Here is a 20,633-nt window from a genome sequence, read left to right as displayed (position 1 = left end):
TAATTGGTGAACCAGGTAAGGCAGTCATCCGAAAAACCGAGGCTACTGAGTCTGCTGATAAGAATATGGTGATTGACAGAGTCGAAGGCCTTGGCAAGGTCGATGAAGACTGCTGCACAGTACTGTCTTTTATCGATGGCGGTTATGATATCGTTTAGTACCTTGAGTGTGGCTGAGGTGCACCCGTGACCGGCTCGGCAACCAGATTGCACAGCGGAGAAGGTACGGTGGGATTCGAGATGGTCAGTGACCTGTTTGTTGACTTGGCTTTCGAAGACCTTAGATAGGCAGGGCAGGATGGATATAGGTCTGTAACAGTTTGGGTCCAGGGTGTCTCCCCCTTTGAAGAGGGGGATGACTGCGGCAGCTTTCCAATCGTTGGGGATCTCAGACGATATGAAAGAGAGGTTGAACAGGCTGGTAATAGGGGTTGCGACAATGGCGGCGGATAGTTTCAGAAATAGAGGGTCCAGATTGTCAAGCCCAGCTGATTTGTACGGGTCCAGGTTTTGGAGCTCTTTCAGAACATCTGCTATCTGGATTTGGGTAAAGGGGAACCTGGAGAGGCTTGGGCGAGGAGCTGCGGGGGGGGCGGAGCTGTTGGCCGAGGTTGGAGTAGCCAGGCAGAAGGCATGGCCAGCCGTTGAGAAATGCTTATTGAAATTTTCGATAATCATGGATTTATCGGTGGTGACCGTGTTACCTAGCCTCAGTGCAGTGGGCAGCTGGGAGGAGGTGCTCTTGTTCTCCATGGACTTCAGTGTCCCAGAACTTTTTGGAGTTGGAGCTATATATGTGTATGTATGTATGTATGTATGTATGTGTGTGTGTGTGTGTGTGTGTGTGTGTGTGTATATATACATATGGATATATATATATATATATATATAACAGAATGTGGAAAAAGTCAAGGGGTCTGAATACTTTGCGAATGCACTGTGTATTTCCACCAACCATTTCATTTGTTTGGCTTTGTTTTGAAAGGCTTTAGGGTCAACTTGATGGTTAAACTAATGCATTCTTGGAAATGTAATATAATACCTTTTTTCAAAATAATGAATTTCAGAATAAGGCTAACATAGCAAAATGTGGAAAAAGTTAAGGGGTCTGAATACTTGCCGAATGCACTGTAAATGTTTGATATCAGATACTGTATTTTATAATGGCTTTCTGCCAGAAGTCAATGAGCTCTTGATGAATTATCTGTACAGTTGCCATTTTCTCCAGGTGCTTCCTATTAGCATGTATGTTGTCCATTGGTTATTTTCCCTTCTGTTCCGTATACACATGCTTCTCTTACTTCAGAAAGGAATGTATCACAACTTTGTTCATTTGCTAAATGTATCTTGTTCCCTTTCGCTTGTTAATGTCCACACTCACCAAAAATTACATTCGGTAGCTACTAACTATGCTTGTATAACTTTATGAGCTGTATTTGTCTTTCTTTGCAATTAGTTTGTTTATTGTTAACTTGTTTGCTCATTTTGTTAGCATTTTGGTAATAGAGGCCCAAATGGCCTTTTCTTGCATTTTAGCGCCCCCTTGTGTGCTATGCCGGTAATACTGTAAATCCCAGGATGAGAGAAGGACGGTATGACGATATGAAAATCTGGATACCCCCCAAGCCTATTGTATGGTATCCTTCACGGCTTTTTGACTAGAGTAGGGAGTGTGTGTGTGGTATAATCCATGCTGTAAGACTTGTACTGAAGCTACATGAGACTGATTTATAGTGTTGCTATGTGATGCAGTAGGTACATTCCTGGGGTAGTTGGATTGTGGATGAGAGCCCGTGTAAAGCTATGAGGCGGTTAGGCCTCCGGTGGGAGGAATAGTGGGTTTGTTTGAGGAGCAGTGTGTTGGTGAATAGATAATGAAGAGATTGTCTTGTCTGCAGATATGGCTGTTTGATTTGTCTCTGTCTCTTCCACTCCCTCATCTCATCCCATCCTTCCCGTGCACCTCCAGCAGCCACAGCCAGTGGGCAGCACTGCACCTCAGAGCACAACACTGCCACCGCTCCAGCCCGGTGCCCAGCAAATACAGGTGAGACATACACACTGACACACTAGTTCACAACAGCCCCAGCTTACGCTCTTACTAACGCTAAAACAGTCCCAAACAAGGACACAGCATGTATTCCATCTATTTGTATCAGGCTAGTAAAGTCCTGTCATTCCTTCTCTTTTCTATTCTTTCGCTCTTTTTTTCCATTTTTATGACTAACCCAGTGTTTCCCAAACTCAGTCTTGGGGAACCCAATGGGTGCATGTTTTGGTTTTTGCCCTAGCATTTCACATCAGTGATCAACTGATCATCAAGCTTTGATCATTTGAATCGGCTGTGTAGTGTCACGGCAAAAACCAAAACGTGCACCCATTGGGGTTACGAGGACCGAGTTTGGGAAACACTGGACTAAAAGCTCTGTGGCTCTACTCTTTCTTTCATACATTCCTCTTGCATGCTGCTGCTTCTTCCTGCATGGCTGTCAGTCATGGGCCAATGAACCGAGCCCTCCTATCCTATCTCCTCCAATCAACGCAGAGCACCTCTACTTCCTCTATCAGGCTGCAAACCTCTCTATGCCGCAGGTACACAGACCAGGGTTAACGTGTGGGTGTGAGTGAGATGAGTGTTGGTTGTTAGGCTGGCATGTGATAGTATTGTAAGGAGCCTACAAACACACATACAAAACATGTCCTACGAGAAGTACCTTCAGTGTGTGTGTGCTCAAAACCGTGTGTGTGTGCTCAAAGCATTTCCAATTACTCGGTCAGATCACACACCCTTGCGGTCAGATCACACACCCTTGCTTTCATGCTTGACATGACATGGTTGTAAAGCTCCTTTTAATGAACAGTGTGTGTGTGACAATGTTTCAGGCCTCTGTGAGTGTATCCCAGCCGGCGTCAGCAGAGAAGGCAGCAGGCCAGACAGTGCTGGTGCCTCAGTCTGTGGAGAAGTAAGGCATCACATCAGCTTTATACCTAGCTCACACCAGAAAGCATTTTCTGCTACTCAATATGTTCTATTGAAAATACATCTATATACTGTATGATACGGCCCTTCTCTCTCGCTTTCTCCTTCTTTCTCTCTTTCTTTCTTGCTTTCTCCTTCTTTCTCTCTTTCTTTCTTGCTTTCTTTTTCTTTCTTTCTTTTTTTTCTTTCTTTTTCTTTCTTTCTCTCCCCCCCCCCCCTAGTTGCCTTTCGAACGTGTCGTCAGGTTTGAGTGACGGCTTTGAGGGGACATCAGATGGTAGACACGAAGGGCGCTCCATGAACAAGCGGCACCAGCAGAACTCTGTACGCAGCCACTCTTGCCACGAGAAAACCGCCAAGGCCAAGCTCATCGTCCTCAATGTAAGAGTCACATGGTCAGACTTCCACCTCAACTCAATGTCTGTCTGTCTTCATCTATGTGGAGCGCTCTGTCCCTGGCTCGCACAGAAGTCACACACAGACCCCACATGGCCACCTTCTATCTCCTCGAGCCAAAATTCCAGTCATTTTCAACATACCCAGGTTGTCCAGAAATACTGGTTGGAGGATTTTAGATTTCCTGCTAATTCCCTTCGGATTCCGGACAATCTTCTAACCGGCATTTCAGAAAAGTTACAGGAATTACAGGAATTTTGCAGCCCTATTGGCCTCTCACCCGCTCTCTGTGTCTACAGACGTCTGGTCGTATTTCAGCTGGTGTCCTCTCTCTGTGTGTGTGTCTTCAGATCTCCAACATGGGAGACCGGGTGGCAGAGTGCCAGCTGGAGACCCACAACAGGAAGATGGTCACCTTTAAGTTCGACCTGGATGGAGATAACCCTGAAGAGATCGCACGGATCATGGTAAGGATGATAAGAAACAAAAAAGCACTGATCTGAGTTGTATTGATCTCTTCCCCCAGGTCTCTGTAATTGTCAAGAGTAAAGAAATTAGATGTATTTGTTTTGTAGCTCCACGGGTCTCTTTCCACAGGTGGAAATGTGGATTTGATAGGCATGAGTTTTTGTATTATTGTAGTTAAATGTATATCCTTCTCTCAGGTCCTGAGTAAGTTTATCCTGGAGAGCGAACGCAAGTCGTTCATCGAGCAGGTCCGGGAGGTCATCGAAATGCCGGGCGATAAAGGAGAGGGCATGAAGGAAGGCTGTGCTCAACCGCCCTTCACTCAGGTAACATACTACACTACCCACCCACTAACTCCTAGGCAGCCTTTAGTTGACATGGTGTTGTCCTTCTCTCTCCACAGATTGTGGTAGATGACCCCTTACAGCAGCGTGACAAGCCCACTCCTCTGTCTGGTAAACATGCACCTACACATTTACTATCTCTACTGAATTATGATTGTCTGGGCTCCACCTCTTCACCCCTCACCTCTCACCCCTGTTGCCTAGGCGTTGCAGCTCAGGTGGTCCACTCTGCAGGCCGGAGGTTCATCGTCAGCCCTGTCCCAGAGTCCCGTTTGAGAGAGCAGTTTTTCGGCCCTCCCTCGGCTAACACCTCATTTGGGGACGAGCCCCATCCAGGTGAGAATGACTGGAATCTCTGGGCCATAGAGTGCAACCAGAACTCACATATAGAATGTTAGAACTCTTGTGTTCCAAACATGTGCCCCACTTCCAACCTTGGCATGTTTGAGAACTCTAAAACATGTTGCTTGATGCATTTACCAACATTAGTGTGTTTGACGTCATGATGATAAATGACTTGTTGTAAGTGCCCAGGTTATGTAAGTGACTCCTCTCTCTGTGTACCTCCCCGCTGCCCCAGTGAGTCTGGGCCTGTCCCTGTCTGCCCCCTCAAGCCGCCTCCAGCAGGCCTTCACTGAGATGAGGGAGACGCATGGGGAGAGACGAGGCACCAGCACAGTCCCCTCCTCCCAGGCTGGTCTGCACCCGACCACCACCCTGCCTCATGTCTCTGTCATCCCCTCTGGGTCCTCCTCTCTTCCCCCCTCCACATGCCAAGTTTCAAACGGGAGGGGGTCTCCAACCCAAGTTTCAGCACCTGCTACCAGTGAGCTAATCCCACACCCCCAGCCTGGCTGCCAAGCTGCCCCCTCTCAACCTGCTCCTGCCCAAATCACATTCCCCCCTTCAGCTGCTCTCCAGGCCACCTCGTCCTCTTTCCCCCCAGCCTCTGCTGATCAGATGGGCAGCAGCTCTGCCCCAGTCTCTGGAGCTCCACCCAGTAACTCTGGGACTGTGACCAGCTCAGAGCAGCACCCTGTTCCTGTCCTGTCCTCTCAGCCTATCCCTGTGTCCATTCCTGTCACTCAGCCCACCTCCTCCCAGTCTCAGCCTGTCCCTACCTTTGTCCCTGTAGCACAGCCTGCAATGGCCCCCACCCATCTTCCACTCTCTACCCTGCCCTCCCAACCGTCCCAGCTGCAGCCAGGGGACCCTGATGGGGGAGAGTCCCAGTCCAAGGCCCCTGGTATAGATGACATCCATGCCCTAGAAAAGAAGCTGCGCTCCCTCTTTAAGGACTCCACCTCCGCTGACACTGGCAACCCTGAGACCACCTCTTCCTCCACAGAGACCATCTCCCCTCATCTGGCAGCCCTGGTGCCTTCCTACAACCTGTCCCTCACTTCAGGGGAACAGGGAGCCCCGGGCCCCCCCAACCCAGGACAGGGCCTCACACCAGCGGAACATGCACAGATCCATCCAGAAAAGCATGGCCAAGCCATCAGAGCGCAGGTACAGTAGAGGGAACTCTGATTGTCCAGTGACTGATAAGATATGATATTTGTACTAAATGCTTTTTTCAGTTGTAACTTGAGAGGTTTTCTCCTACCTTGATAATAATGATTACATCTTTGTGTGTGTGTGTCGTATGTATCCTGGTGTCTCTGAGCAGGCAGGCACCCCTACCTTTGAGCAATTGCCTCCATTCCCAGTACCAAACCAGGTTAGTCCTCTTTTCAGAACTTGTCCCCTTGAGAAGTTTTAAGTTATGTACTGTAATGTTTAGTTTTGTAGATGTGTGGAATAGGTGAATGTCATCTTTGAGTGGTGTGTCTAGAGTTTTTATAAAAAATAACAAATAAATGTTATTTCACCTTTATTTAACCAGGTAGGCCAGTTGAGAACAAGTTCTCTTTTACAACTGCGACCTGGCCAAGATAAAGCAAAGCAGTTCGACACAAACAACGACAGAGTTACACATTACACACAGAGTTGTGCTTGTTCTGTTGTGTTATCTTACCTATATTAGTTGCGTTAGTTATTTTGAATGTTTTCTGAGTGAGTTGTGTTGGTATGTTTGTTGCTGACATGTCTCGTGTGTGTGTCCAGTCGCAGCAGCCTCTTGGTAGTCTGGACGGCCAGCTGAGGAGAGCTGTGAGCCCTGAGACCATTCCAGGGAGCATTAGAGCAGCAACGCCCTCCACAGGGGTCGTCAAACTGGGACGCTTCCAGGTCTCAGAAGCTGGCGCCGGCAGCACTCCTGACCCCTCTACCATCGCCTCCTCTTCCTCCCTCACACCCTCTTCGTCCTCCTCTTCTTCCTCATCTTCCTCCTTTTCCAGCCCAGAGAACACCCTCCACCGCTCCTCCTCCCTCTCCAAAGGAGTCTGGAGTGGAGACTCCGTAGATGGGCTCACTTCTCACTTCCAGACGCAGCCCGCCACCATCGGACGCTTTCAGGTGACTGCCAGTGTCACACCCAGCCCCAACTCTGTCTCCAAAGTGGGCCGTTTTTCAGTGACGCCAGCTGCAGCCAATACCACGGCTCCTTCGGGATTTAGCTCCTCCCATCAGAACGGCCCTTCCTCTTCAACAACTTCTGACCCCTGTAGCTCCGCCTCCGCAGGGAACAGAGGTTTGTTTAATCATTACATGACCAGCGACAACGAGGACGACTCTGGGCCAGAGGACGAGGCCTTTGAAAGGGAAGTCAGCCACCTCCGAGAGAAGTATGTTACCTTCACTCCTCCAAGATGTAACCTGTTTGTTTGTTTGCTGTTTTGGGCAATATTTCTCTTTTATATGATTTTAAATTTCAATGGGATCACTTACTAGTGGTGTAAGAGAGACGTGATGACTGTTGTACTGTATTTGTTACAACCCTGCCTCACTCTGCCCTCCTCCTCTCTTCCTCCTTCCCTCCACAGACATATGATAGAGAGCCAGACCCTCCACTCCCGTCACAAGGAGGAAATCGATGCTCTGTTCACCAGGCTGGGTAAACCTCGTCCCTCGGCTGTCCTCTCCCCCTCTGTGGCCATGGCCGGGGGCAGACGCAGGGCCAAGACCAAGGCCAGCAAATCAGCCCGCAGCAGCACCCAGCCCGGTCCCTTGCACACAGGTAACACGAGTTGTGATTGGTCAGTCCAGCTGTCTGTATCTAGTGAGGGACTATCTGCACACTGCTGAATGGAAATTAATTTACAAATGTTTGACTGCAAGCAACGAGTAATCGGTCAATATTAAAGGGTAGAGACTGCTAGCTTAGAAGGGGTAATGTGATCAGGTGTTTCTCTCCACTCCTTTCTGTGGTTGATGTTGGTGTGTGTGTGTTTAGGAGCCCAAGTCACAGGCCAGATCTCCCCAGAGTCCTCCTCTAAGCAGTCATCTCGCCCCACGGCAGGGCTCTCTGAGCCAGGCAGCCGGACCTCCTCCCAGAATCTCAAACTCTCCCCCTCCTTGCCCAGCCTCAGCACCTCCACCATGGGTAAGCAAACCCAGCGGCACTCCTATTGTCTATGCTCCTTCACCACATGTTTTAGAAAGACAAACCCACATAATATTCATCAAACCAAGAGATGATACATCTCCAGAAGAGAAGCCAAACATGATTTGAGAAACGAGTTGGCTTCCCAGGTTGAACTCGTCTCTGTGTGTCTTCCAGGAGTGAGTGGGACCAGTTCAGACAGTGGAGCGAACACCAGCCGGTGCCAGCCGTCAGGCCCCAACATGGCCCCGGCTGTAACACAGAGTCGCAAGGGCACATTCACAGACGACCTGCACCTGCTAGTTGACAACTGGGCCCGAGACGCCATCAGCCTCTCCCACGGCAAGAAAGGACCCAAGGGGACAGCCCAGGGACCCGGACACGACGTAAGGCCTCATGACTCAGTCTAAAGACCAGCCATAATCTGCCAATCTATGTTTTTAGCTCTATTTTACATGAGGTTTGCTTTTTTTTGCTCTCTTAATAGTGTTTTTTATCTAACTAACTTCCCCTTATTCCTCTCCTTCTCTCCTGTCCCCTCTTCCTAACTACAGATCCCTCTACATATCCCTCCTCAAGCCAACATGGGCCGAAAGTTTTCTGCCCCTGGCCACCTCTGCCCTACTACCCACCCCTCCACCAACCCCTCCATCCCCCTCTGCCCGCGTCAGGGCTCTCTGGGCACCGCTGCCCAGGTGTTCGGCTACGGCCCATCCACCTACAGCACCCCCCAGTGGGCAGGACCTACAGGTCCCTGTCAGGTGGGCCTCCTAGTCTCCACCCAGCCGCAGGCCCAGTACCAGCCCCAAGCCCCCTCCTCGGCCTCAGCCCCCCTTCAGCAGGCATTCCACGCGGGAGCCACTCAGAAACCTGTCAGCAACCCTGGAGGCCCCAACCTGAGGCCCACGTAGCCTGGACCTGGGTTAGTCAGGCTGGACTGAGGGCAGGGAGGAAGAGCGCTATAGGACAACTACTAGCACTCTGGTGTTTTGTTCTGTTTCGCTTATTGGTGAGGTGGAAAAAAAGAAGAGGAGACTATGGTCCTGTCAGATGAAAAAAGAGGTCTGTCTGTTGGTTGGAGGGAGATTTCAATACATACCCATAGCACACCAATCACACCTTCACCCCTACCAGGGCCCAGTCTTTTCTGCCAATGGCTGTGGAAGCGGGCTGTGACATTTAGGTTTGTCCAATGAAAGCCATTGACCCAAGAGCACAAACGGCAACGGCCAGAGACGTCTGTTGAAAGCACCATTGTGACCATTCCCTTGAAGGAGAGGATAGGGCGGGGCAACTCTTAATCACTTCTTGACTGTAACTGGCCTTGAGCTTAACTAGGACAGAATTTAGAAGATGGAGAGAAACTCCACCAACACACACGCACCTCCTAGCCCTACTGTCATTGGCTGAGATTCGGGGGTGTTGAATGTTATGGGAAGCTGTCTTGGTGAGAAACGGATGAATTGTGGGTATCAAGTTTGTATAAAGAAAGTCGAGAGAGACACAGTATGTAGAGAAGGAAAGAAGAGGTGGAATGAGAGTGAATGGAAGCCGGTAAGGTTTTACTGGATAGTGGTTACCCATATCATCGCCATACAGTAAGATGCAATAATAGCATTGTGGGGAAAGGAGTGAGTCCCTGGCCCAGTGTAACAGTGGCCTTCAACCCCTAAATGCATGTGCACATTTTCTTTGTATAACAAATATTTCTTGTCCTAGGTTATGATTCCATGGTTATATTTGATTATCTGTCCCTCTGAGATGTTGTGCCTGACTGAGGGTGTTACTTTCTTATTTGAGACCTGTTAGCGTGAGTTAAGTAACAGACCTGTCTGTAGATAGTTTATCATTATCTACTTCCTGTCATGTCCATGCTTTTGGATTTAGCCTGACTATCCATGAGTGATTTTGGTTTACGCTTTAGAGACTGGTTAGGCTTATCAACTGTTTGAGTGGTTTAAGTTGTAGGCTTCAGCAACTGTGACAATTTGGTTTGGGGTTTTAGACTTTAGCAACTGTGTCGGTTGTCTCACCTCACCACCTGGTGTACTGTAGTCACTCTGATAAGCAAGGCTATGGCCCTCAGTACATTCCTGAGACTATCTATAGATACTACTGGTATATTATCTAGCAGTGAACGGGGCATGATGTTCACACAGACCTTAGAAATGTAAACTTTTCACAAATCTATCCAACCTTATTTCCTGTTGTCGTCATATTTCAAAATCATGACAAATTGTCTGGGGTTCCCTTTCTGTGGTTTATTTTGTGTGTATATTTAAATACAAATACAAGATGCTCTCTATGGACCTGTATTCAGCCATCAGATTTTGATATTTCACTAACTTAAGTGTTGTTGAACAACATGTAGTTAAAGGAATATAACGTGCAATTGCAGGGTTATTATTGGTATTGTATTCCGTAACAGCAGAGTAGTCCTGTGCTTCTTCAGCTCTTATCATACACCACCCTGTCTTTTTTTGTTTTACTGTGTGTATATGTCTATACATGCAAGGTACATGTGTTGCATTTAAATAATGATTCCATATAATGCTCATCGCCATAGAGTACTATGTCTTGCGATTTACCCACCCCCACACAGTACACACACGGACAGCCCTGTAAACTTTCAGAACTCTTTAGTGCTTCGCATCCTCACTGAGACATTCCACCATAATGACCGAGCCCTACTGTTCTTTCTGATGGACTAGAGTCCAGTGACTGAAAGACCAGTTAACTGCCGACATGTGAGATCCCTCAAACGTCCATAGACATCGGTAAATGTTTCATTTGAAAGTTAGACGTAACTAAAGAAGTCTGTCAGAAGAGGCAGGTGAGTCTTATAACACAGGACTGACTCATGTAAAGCAGAGCTGTGGTCACCAAAACCAGCATTTGTGTTTGTTAGTTATTGAAAAAGGGTATGATTTGTCTAAGTGGGTCGTCTGAATGAACGTAATCAGTACAGTATTGCATAGCAGCACTTGTTTTCAACAGATGAGCAAACTAAACTGTTGTCTGGTGTTTTTTCTCTCCATTGGCACCATTCTCTTGCTTCTTTTCCACCTTACGTGATGAGTGCCATTCCCCTCAATACAGTGACCTCACCCACTCCTGGTTTGAACTACTACTTTAACTTCTCTAGAGAATAATAAGTTACTGCAATGCAGAATATGCAAGGTTTAATAGGGACCAAGGGGGAATGTTTTCATGCCGATGGTTGTTACTTAGTGTTTTTGATATTGGGAAAACTGAAATCCTGCTTTTTTTCTAGTCCATACAAAGTGCCGATCTTGAATTGCTCATGTGTCAATGTATCTCGATATAATATTGGCATCTGTTTCCTGAATTCTAACTGGTTTTAGACCTTTGGCTTACCTACAACAACCCACTGTACAGCACAAGCTACTAATCACCCAATTATCCACAAGTGGTGAAAAGATTCTATAATTCTGTCTCCTTAGGCTACTGACATTTATTTCATGTTGTACTCGTCCCTATTTTCTCTTGCTCTAAGGACCAGCCTACTCTATGGTTGTTTTTTCACATTGTACAAAAATAAATAAATGCAACTGAAATCATATTGCTTCATCTTTTACATGCACCAAGTAGACCTATTTCTACCAATGAGGTTGGTGTGGCCAGGAACATGATATTCAGAACAAAGGTTACAAGTCAGAGAATAGTCCAGTTTTTTGAAAGGCAAACAGAAATCCCTCATTTTATTTACAAAAACCATAAACAATTCTTTACATTTAGCAGCAAGAAGAGATGCCCATATACTAAACATATCAATTAAAATAAAATACAAATGAAGACTTGTTGGTAAAATGGCTTTTAGGTAAGTGAAAAAGCCTTTTCTCAAGTGTCCAGCTTGCGTTTCTTCATGTACTGTCCTTGTCTAGATGGACTGAATGCCTCACCTGTGACAAGAAAAGGCCATTAATAATCTAGAAAATGCTGTACCAATAACAAGAATGTTTCTCAAACTGGTTAAATTGAAGGTACTTTACTTTGCTAGAATACCTGATTCAGCTAATCAAGGTGTTGATGAATCGGATGTGTTAGTTAAGGTCAAACAAAACGCAGCATGCCCAGTAGTCCCCCAGGACCAGGGTTAATGATGTCCACTGTTTTAAAGCAGCTCATTCATTACCCAGTCTCACCTGTCCTGTCAGATGTCCTAAGGTGCTGGTTGTGATACTGGGGTTGGTTTCCCCCCTGTACTTGGCCGTGTGGTGGGGGCTCGTGGGGCCTGACGGGGGGTCGTAGGGATGGTGAAGCCCCTCTCTGAGGGGTCTTACTGCGGGTCAGCATTTGGTGACTACCCCCTGGCGTGCTGGGTCGTAACGAGGATGATGTTGATGAAGGTCCACCTGCTGGGGCCTCCAACTCCTGGATGCCGTCAAGAGTGAAGTCCCACAGCTCTGGGTTATCTTGGGGGAATGATGACAAGTGTTAACAAATATCCAGTATATTTGTCACACTATGGGGATTTTATAGCCCCTAGAACAACAGTAACAACTAGAAGCAGCCACAGTATTCAGGTACACATGAAACAGACGCCAGCATATGGAGGTAGATTTCCGCAAGACATTGTAGATATGTGTAATCTGAATCATTTTCAGAGTAGTTCCCATTCTTTCTACTTGAGCCCCCTGGTGGTGGTTTACGGTACTGGCAAGATACTCATCCCTGCTGCAGGGTTCTTTGTGTCCACTAGGTGTGCTGTAAGCCATGGTGGTCTTTGTCCCTGGTCAGGGGTGCTAAACCTACCTGGAAGGAGAGAGGTATCCCATTCCCAAAGAGCATGGCAACACTAGTACAAGATGAACAACCACAGTCAAAGAACATGGCTAACAGACAAACGCCATACTGCATTAAAACAGAACTTAGACATTTCTTGCTAACACATTTTATGGTCCTCCAGTGCACGACTTGGACTGAAATGGGTACCGGCACTGTTTATATTTTAGGTGCCGGTACTCAGCTCCGGTGAGCTCCTGCCCAAGTCAAGCACCGGTCCTCCAAAATATTGTTTTTTCTTGCTTGCTTATTGTCTTACCATGAGCTCCACTGGGTGCCTGTGCAATAGCTGTGTCTGGGCCCTCTGTCTTGAGCTGGAGCAGAGGTTGTCCCTGCAGGAGCTTTTTCGCCTCCATCTCCTGGCGGAACTTCTGCTGCAGCTGCTGCTGCTTGAGCTTCCTCTGCTGCTTGGGGTCTGTGTGGGCGTCAGAGAGACAGAGGTCCTCCACATCTGATAAAGACCTGAAGGAGGGAGGACGTGAGGGATAGAGAGGATAAGACAAAGAAAGAGAACAGAGGTAAGAGTGTGGGTACAGGGAGGAAATTTAGAGACAGACACCTGTAATAAAACCAATACACAAGAAAGGTTTGACAGTTAGTCATCTGGCTGTTGCTCACCTGACAAGATTACAGCGCTTGTTCTCACTGTCTGAGGGGGCTACTGGTCCAGAGGCAGCAGTAGGGGTGTGTGAGAGAAAGGTCCTGGCTCCCCCTCTGTCCCCGTGCTCCCCTGGGGGAGCCTGGTTGTGGGCCCTGGGCTGCTCCAGTGGTGCCCTCCCTGACCCAGGCCCAGCACTCTCCCACCGGGCCAAGCTAGACAGCCGGGCCTTCTCCACTGATGGCTCATTGTCAGAACGCTTGGTCTGGGCTGGGTCCAGAGGGGGAGCAGGCTGGGAGAGACAGAGACAGTGAACACTGGAAAGGGTGGATGGATGTAAATGACAGTCGACAGGAACAGTATCTAACCTGTTTAGGGATCTTGTTGATGGATATGAGGTACTCTTTATTCATGATACAGTTCCCAAGGGCGTTTCCAAAACATCTGGAAAGATGGGGGATCAAATATCAGAACTACAACAAACTCAGACACCAACACACGCACAGTAAAAAGTAGTTTGTGGTACAGTGCCTTGCGAAAGTATTCGGCCCTCTTGAACTTTGCGACCTTTTGCCACATTTCAGGCTTCAAACATAAAGATATAAAACTATTTTTTTGTGAAGAATCAACAAGTGGGACACAATCATGAAGTGGAACGACATTTATTGGATATATCAAACTTTTTTAACAAATCAAAAACTGAAAAATTGGGCGTGCAAAATTATTCAGCCCCCTTAAGTTAATACTTTGTAGCGCCACCTTTTGCTGCGATTACAGGTGTAAGTCGCTTGGGGTAATGTCTATCAGTTTTGCACATCGAGAGACTGAAATGTTTTCCCATTCCTCCTTGCAAAACAGCTCGAGCTCAGTGAGGTTGGATGGAGAGCATTTGTGAACAGCAGTTTTCAGTTCTTTCCACAGATTCTCGATTGGATTCAGGTCTGGACTTTGACTTGGCCATTCTAACACCTGGATATGTTTATTTTTGAACCATTCCATTGTAGATTTTGCTTTATGTTTTGGATCATTGTCTTGTTGGAAGACAAATCTCCGTCCCAGTCTCAGGTCTTTTGCAGACTCCATCAGGCTTTCTTCCAGAATGGTCCTGTATTTGGCTCCATCCATCTTCCCATCAATTTTAACCATCTTCCCTGTCCCTGCTAAAGAGAAGCAGGCCCAAACCATGATGCTGCCACCACCATGTTTGAGTGGGGATGGTGTGTTCAGGGTGATGAGCTGTGTTGCTTTTACGCCAAACATAACGTTTTGCATTGTTGCCAAAAAGTTCAATTTTGGTTTCATCTGACCAGAGCACCTTCTTCCACATGTTTGGTGTGTCTCCCAGGTGGCTTGTGGCAAACTTTAAACAACACTTTTTATGGATATCTTTAAGAAATGGCTTTCTTCTTGCCACTCTTCCATAAAGGCCAGATTTGTGCAATATACGACTGATTGTTGTCCTATGGACAGAGTCTCCCACCACAGCTGTAGATCTCTGCAGTTCATCCAGAGTGATCATGGGCCTCTTGGCTGCATCTCTGATCAGTCTTCTCCTTGTATGAGCTGAAAGTTTAGAGGGACGGCCAGGTCTTGGTAGATTTGCAGTGGTCTGATACTCCTTCCATTTCAATATTATCGCTTGCACAGTGCTCCTTGGGATGTTTAAAGCTTGGGAAATCTTTTTGTATCCAAATCCGGCTTTAAACTTCTTCACAACAGTATCTCGGACCTGCCTGGTGTGTTCCTTGTTCTTCATCTCTGCGCTTTTAACGGACCTCTGAGACTATCACAGTGCAGGTGCATTTATATGGAGACTTGATTACACACAGGTGGATTGTATTTATCATCATTAGTCATTTAGGTCAACATTGGATCATTCAGAGATCCTCACTGAACTTCTGGAGAGAGTTTGCTGCACTGAAAGTAAAGGGGCTGAATAATTTTGCACGCCCAATTTTTCAGTTTTTGATTTGTTAAAAAAGTTAGAAATATCCAATAAATGTCGTTCCACTTCATGATTGTGTCCCACTTGTTGTTGATTCTTCACAAAAAATAGTTTTATATCTTTATGTTTGAAGCCTGAAATGTGGCCAAAGGTCGCAAAGTTCAAGGGGGCCGAATACTTTCGCAAGGCACTGTACATTAAGTGTAGTGTCTCCCCCTGTACTTGAGTGCTCTCTTCAGTCCATCAGTGACCGCCTCTTTCCTGGCCTTCTCCAGTGACAGGGCTTTGGACTTTTGTCCCTCGCTCACCCCGTAGCCAACGTCCTCATGGAACGACCCGTCCTATGGGGAGAGAGACACACCAAACACACTTAGTAATACAGTAAGTGTGTGAAATACATTATAGTAAAAAGCGTGTGTTGACACACCCAAAATTGTAGCGATGCTAACAGAGAGTAAACGGTATTAAAAAAACGAAAGTTGTACATATGCTACTATAGACACTGAGTGTACAACACATTAAGGACACTTGCTCTTTCCATGACATAAGACTGACCAGGTGAATCCAGGTAAAAGCTATGATCCCTTATCGATGTCACTTGTTAAATCCACTTCAATCCGTGTAGATGAAGAGGAGACCGGTTCAAGAAGGATTTTTAAGCCTTGAGGCATGGATTGTGTGTGCGCGCGCACCATTCAGAGGGTGAACGGGCAAGACAAAAGATTTAAGTGCCTTTGAAAGGGGTATGGTAGTAGGTGCCAAGCGCACCGATTTGTGTCAAGAAATGCAACGCAGAGAGGGTTTTCCACACTCAACAGTTTCCCGTGTGTATCAAGAATGGTCCACCACCCAAAGGACAACCAGCCAACTTGACACAACTGTGGGAAGCATTGGAGTCAACATGGGCCAGCATCCCCGTGGAACACTTGACACCTTGTAGAGTCCATGCCCCAACAAACTGAGGCAGTTCTGATGGCAAAAGGGGTGGGGGGGTTGAAACTCAAAATTAGAAGGTGTCAATGTTTTATACACTCAGTGTATGTACTACTATATACAGTGGGGCAAAAAAGTATTTAGTCAGCCACCAATTGTGCAAGTTCTCCCACTTAAGAAGATGAGAGAGGCCTGTAATTTTCATCATAGGTACACTTCAACTATGACAGACAAAATGAGAGAGAAAAATCCAGAAAATCACATTGTAGGATTTTTTATTAATTTATTTGCAAATGATGGTGGAAAATAAGTATTTGGTCAATAACAAAAGTTTCTCAATACTTTGTTATATACCCTTTGTTGGCAATGACAGAGGTCAAACGTTTTCTGTAAGTCTTCACAAGGTTTTCACACACTGTTGCTGGTATTTTGGCCCATTCCTCCATACAGATCTCCTCTAGAGCAGTGATGTTTTGGGGCTGTTGCTGGGCAACACGGACTTTCAACTCACTCCAAAGATTTTCTATGGGGTTGAGATCTGGAGACTGGCTAGGCCACTCCAGGACCTTGAAATGCTTCTTACGAAGCCACTCCTTCGTTGCCCGGGCGGTGTGTTTGGGATCGTCATGCTGAAAGACCCAGCCACGTTTCATCTTCAATGCCCTTGCTGATGGAAGGAGATTTTCACTCAAAATCTCACGATACATGGCCCCATTCATTCTTTCCTTTACACGGATCAGTCGTCCTGGTCCCTTTGCAGAAAAACAGCCCCAAAGCATGATGTTTCCACCCCCATGCTTCACAGTAGGTATGGTGTTCTTTGGATGCAACTCAGCATTCTTTGTCCTCCAAACACGAAGAGTTGAGTTTTTACCAAAAAGTTATATTTTGGTTTAATCTGACCATATGACATTCTCCCAATCTTCTTCTGGATCATCCAAATGCTCTCTAGCAAACTTCAGACGGGCCTGGACATGTAATGGCTTAAGCAGGGGGACACGTCTGGCACTGCAGGACTTGAGTTCCTGGCGGCGTAGTGTGTTACTGATGGTAGGCTTTGTTACTTTGGTCCCAGCTCTCTGCAGGTCATTCACTAGGTCCCCCGGTGTGGTTCTGGGATTTTTGCTCACCATTCTTGTGATCATTTTGACCCCACGGGGTGAGATCTTGCGTGGAGCCCCAGATCAAGGGAGATTATCAGTGGTCATGTATGTATTCCATTTCCTAATAATTGCTCCCACAGTTGATTTCTTCAAACCAAGCTGCTTACCTATTGCAGATTCAGTCTTCCCAGCCTGGTGCAGGTCTACAATTTTGTTTCTTGTGTCCTTTGACAGCTCTTTGGTCTTGGCCATAGTGGAGTTTGGAGTGTGACTGTTTGAGGTTGTGGACAGGTGTCTTTTATACGGATACAAGTTCAAACAGGTGCCATTAATACAGGTAACGAGTGGAGGACAGAGAAGAAGAAGTTACAGGTCTGTGAGAGCCAGAAATCGTGCTCGTTTGTAGGTGACCAAATACTTCCTTTTCCACCATAATTTGCAAATAAATTCATTAAAAATCCTTCAATGTGATTTTCTGGATTTTTTAAAATTTTGTCTGTCATAGTTTAGTGTACCTATGATGAAAATTACAGGCCTCATCTTTTTAAGTGGGAGAACTTGCACAATTGGTGGCTGACTAAATACTTTTTTGCCCCACTGTATGTACTATAGATGCTCCCAACTATTTAATGGGTAAACCTAAAAACCAAATGTTGGCACCGCATTGCCGAACAACACACAACTCATTGCACCCTCCCTTGAAACACACTTCCAAAACTGGGAAGAGCCAACAGTGGCACTGTAGATTTTAAATAACAATGGTTGACTTCTCTGCCCATCACCCACCTTCAGTTGGACTTTGACAAACGCACTGACTCCAACGTAGAACCTCCCATTGATGAGGTCAACAAAGTCTGTGAGGGGACAGTCCGTTGCTGTGTTGTGACTGTGCATTACACTGACACATTCATATACAGTACCCAGTGGGTCATAAATAAATAATAAAGGTTACACTGAAGACAGAAGTAAGTTTCTAAATATACTGTTTAATAGCTAGCGATGCTCCAGCTCTCCTACCGACATTCTGCTGGGAGATGGAGTGAGACCAGCCGTTGTATCCAAACATCTCATTGGCCAGGCTGATCACACGGTGCCCCTCGATGTAACACACCTGCAACAAGAACAACACTGTCTTTAGTTCCAAGCGGGCGTTTTAGTGAGTAAAGGCTGATGATGAAGTGTGTACTTATTGGTTAGTTCTCTCTTGGGTGGATTAGGATGTAATTCGAAGTTGTTTTCAACAACAAAAGAGTTTGTGTGACTTGGCCTTGCCTTCTGGCCCCCTCCAGCCATTCTGGAGCTGATGTATTCAGGTCCCAGCTTCTGTCGCAGTGCATTCTGGACTGCCTGGTACTCCTCTGCAGTATAGTTATACTGGAAAGATAAAGTCTTGGTTGAGGTTTGCTTGCCATTTTAAAGCAAAAAGGTCAGTGTTCTACACTGTTTTTATCCATTTGGATGGATAAAAAAGTCTAAGGTATTTTCTATAGTCTAAAGAGTCCTTATCTTGCATCTTAAAAAGATACACTATGCAGAAATCACTCTGCCATTTCATGGTTACTAAAATTCTAAGTTTGCCTAATTTCAGTTTGTGACAAAACAAGCATAGTTAAATGATTATTTATAGTCTGCACTATCTAAACCACTGTGAAATATATTTTCCATAACCTAAAATATAGTACTTTCAGAAGTACTTTTAAAGTAAAAGCTGCTAAAACTAAACTTAATGGGAAGCATAGCAATAGTTCACAACAGATCTACAGCTTCTTAGACTTGCTTTCAATGAGAATGGCAGATCTCTATTTCTATGTGAATTTGGTAGGGTCACCCAAAAAGTGACATACTGCAGCTTTAACTGATCTGAAAACAAAGGATGGATGACGCATTCCCTTGTCCAGTTCTTTTCACATCAGTGTTTACATGAAAGGATAGAGGATTTGGAGCCACTTTAGACTACTGAGATGCACCACAAACCTACCTGCCCGAAGCGCGTGTTGAATGCTTGGCTGCTCTTGTCCTCCTCTGTATCATGGTGCATATTTTCAGTCTCCAGTTTATCAATACTGTGGCAGGTGCTGCAAAAAGTGTATGACAGTCAATCAAGTCCTAACCGGTTGCATGAAGGCCTGGTATGGGAATTATTCCATCAACGACTGCAAGGTCCTCCAGCGGGTGGTGAAGACGGCCCAGTACATCACTGGGACCGTGCTCTCACCCATCTAGGACATCTCCTCGAAATGGTGGCTGTAAAAGGCCCGCAGCATCATAAAGGACCCACGGCCACAAGCTGACAGTCTCTAAGCATTAAATTGTGGGGGGAGAACGGCTCATAATAATCAAATAAATAATCAAACAGGTGGAAACCATTTGTTTCATACCATTCCACTAATAACGGCCCAGCCATTGTTTTTATTTAACCTTTATTTAACTAGGAAAGACAGCGAAGAACAAATTCTTAATTACAAAGACGGGGAACAGTGGGCTAACTTGTTCAGGGTCAGAACGACAGATCTTTACGTGGTCAGCTCGGGGTTTCAGTTACTGGCCCAATGCTCTAACCACTAGGCTACCTGCCGCCCCTTAAAGATGCACTACCACGAGCCCGTCCTTCCCAATTATGGTGCCACCAACCTCCTGTGCTTCCTGTATTAACATTATAGCTATTTGTGGTTAAATGTGTATTCTATTCTTACTGAGCCAGTTACTTTGTTCGTATTGTTATACATGTGTTTCTTACTGTTAGTGTCGAGAATGACCCTGCAAGTAAGCGTTTCGCTGGACGGTGTATGCCATGTGTATCCAGTACATACGACTAATAAAACGTATCCAGCTGTATTACTGTCCAAAAAGGCAACGTACCGTTAGAAAATGTAAATGCTGACATAACGAAGTGCGCAGTTTGCAAAACTAACTCGATACTTTGACCTTAATAAGCAAGCATTTCGCTACACTCGCAATAACACCTTCTAACCATGTTGTGTATGTGACCAATACAATTTGATTTGAATAGTTACAATGTAGCTATCGCTTTGACACAAACTGCTCATTTCTGGAACGTGTCTAGCTAGCTAACGTTAACTAGTTGGCTCGCTATAACTAATTGGCTAGCAGTTGTTTTGGCATACATTGGCCGATGAAAAATTAGCTAGCTATGAGGTGAAGCTGTATTATTCACAAACGTTGGAAAGTTAAGACATGTTCCGTAAATTACCTTAGTTTAGAGCGTGTTTAACTTATAGCTAGCTACAAAATATTGTATTTCCCGCTTGCCCCTGAGTCGACGTTTGAGTGACGCATCTTCTTCTTCTTTAAGGTTTTATGGCAGACTACAACCTATTGGTGTATTGCCGCCACCTACTGTATGGGGTGGTAAAACAACCACCTCACTCCTGCTCAGGCGCCTGTGAAGACAGAGCATTCATCTACAAGTCTCCTTGTAATGTCTCTGCTGTAGAATCTGAGTCCCAAAAAACGCTCAGCCGCACTCACAACAATGACTATTCTTTCTGATTTCCTCTCTGGTTGCGCGGGACAGTTTATAACCAATGTAATAAATGCTACAAAGTCCAAATTC

General features: G+C 46.0%; 2 protein-coding genes across 3 annotated transcripts in view; one reads left to right on the top strand and one right to left on the bottom strand.

Moving 5' to 3' along the window:
* LOC115109505 (serine/threonine-protein kinase WNK1-like) overlaps positions 1-11,255 on the top strand; it is a 50,302-nt gene extending 39,047 nt beyond the window's left edge. The window contains exons 12-25 of one of the 2 annotated variants that reach the window (XM_029634459.2): positions 1,972-2,046; positions 2,883-2,962; positions 3,201-3,360; positions 3,726-3,842; positions 4,041-4,169; positions 4,247-4,298; positions 4,392-4,523; positions 4,768-5,699; positions 5,860-5,910; positions 6,297-6,916; positions 7,115-7,308; positions 7,525-7,674; positions 7,852-8,060; positions 8,229-11,255. In XM_029634459.2, coding sequence (XP_029490319.2) covers positions 1,972-2,046; positions 2,883-2,962; positions 3,201-3,360; positions 3,726-3,842; positions 4,041-4,169; positions 4,247-4,298; positions 4,392-4,523; positions 4,768-5,699; positions 5,860-5,910; positions 6,297-6,916; positions 7,115-7,308; positions 7,525-7,674; positions 7,852-8,060; positions 8,229-8,585 — 3,258 coding nt within the window. In that variant the 3' untranslated portion in view covers positions 8,586-11,255. Of the gene's footprint in view, positions 1-1,968; positions 2,047-2,882; positions 2,963-3,200; positions 3,361-3,725; positions 3,843-4,040; positions 4,170-4,246; positions 4,299-4,391; positions 4,524-4,767; positions 5,700-5,859; positions 5,911-6,296; positions 6,917-7,114; positions 7,309-7,524; positions 7,675-7,851; positions 8,061-8,228 lie in introns of both variants that reach the window. The other variant, XM_029634458.2, reaches the window with a different exon arrangement.
* A 105-nt stretch (positions 11,256-11,360) lies between these two features.
* On the bottom strand, positions 11,361-20,358 carry rad52 (RAD52 homolog, DNA repair protein). The gene is made up of 11 exons (XM_029634457.2): positions 20,271-20,358; positions 19,038-19,134; positions 18,332-18,433; positions 18,077-18,170; positions 17,846-17,913; positions 15,246-15,364; positions 13,447-13,522; positions 13,099-13,370; positions 12,740-12,942; positions 11,841-12,110; positions 11,361-11,597 (listed from the first exon to the last, which is right to left on the bottom strand). The coding sequence occupies exons 2-11, from the start codon at positions 19,095-19,097 to the stop codon at positions 11,536-11,538; spliced, it is 1,326 nt and encodes a 441-aa protein (XP_029490317.2). The 5' UTR covers positions 19,098-19,134; positions 20,271-20,358; the 3' UTR covers positions 11,361-11,535.
* Positions 20,359-20,633: the final 275 nt, after the last annotated feature.

The sequence above is a fragment of the Oncorhynchus nerka genome, linkage group LG25 (assembly GCF_034236695.1).
Source record: "Oncorhynchus nerka isolate Pitt River linkage group LG25, Oner_Uvic_2.0, whole genome shotgun sequence".
Taxonomy (NCBI): Eukaryota; Metazoa; Chordata; class Actinopteri; order Salmoniformes; family Salmonidae; genus Oncorhynchus; species Oncorhynchus nerka.
Note: the sequence above shows the minus strand (reverse complement) of the source record. Positions and strands in the feature narration are given on the sequence as shown.

Bases quoted from the DNA above. Each gene is read 5' to 3' on its own strand.
- rad52 (XM_029634457.2), bottom strand. From the start codon at position 19,097: ATGCACCATGATACAGAGGAGGACAAGAGCAGCCAAGCATTCAACACG. The intron at 18,434-19,037 runs GTAGGTTTGTGG...TTATCTTTCCAG, and splicing joins TCAACACGCGCTTCGGGCAG to TATAACTATACTGCAGAGGA. The intron at 12,943-13,098 runs GTGAGCAACAGC...TCCCTCCTTCAG, and splicing joins AAGCGCTGTAATCTTGTCAG to GTCTTTATCAGATGTGGAGG.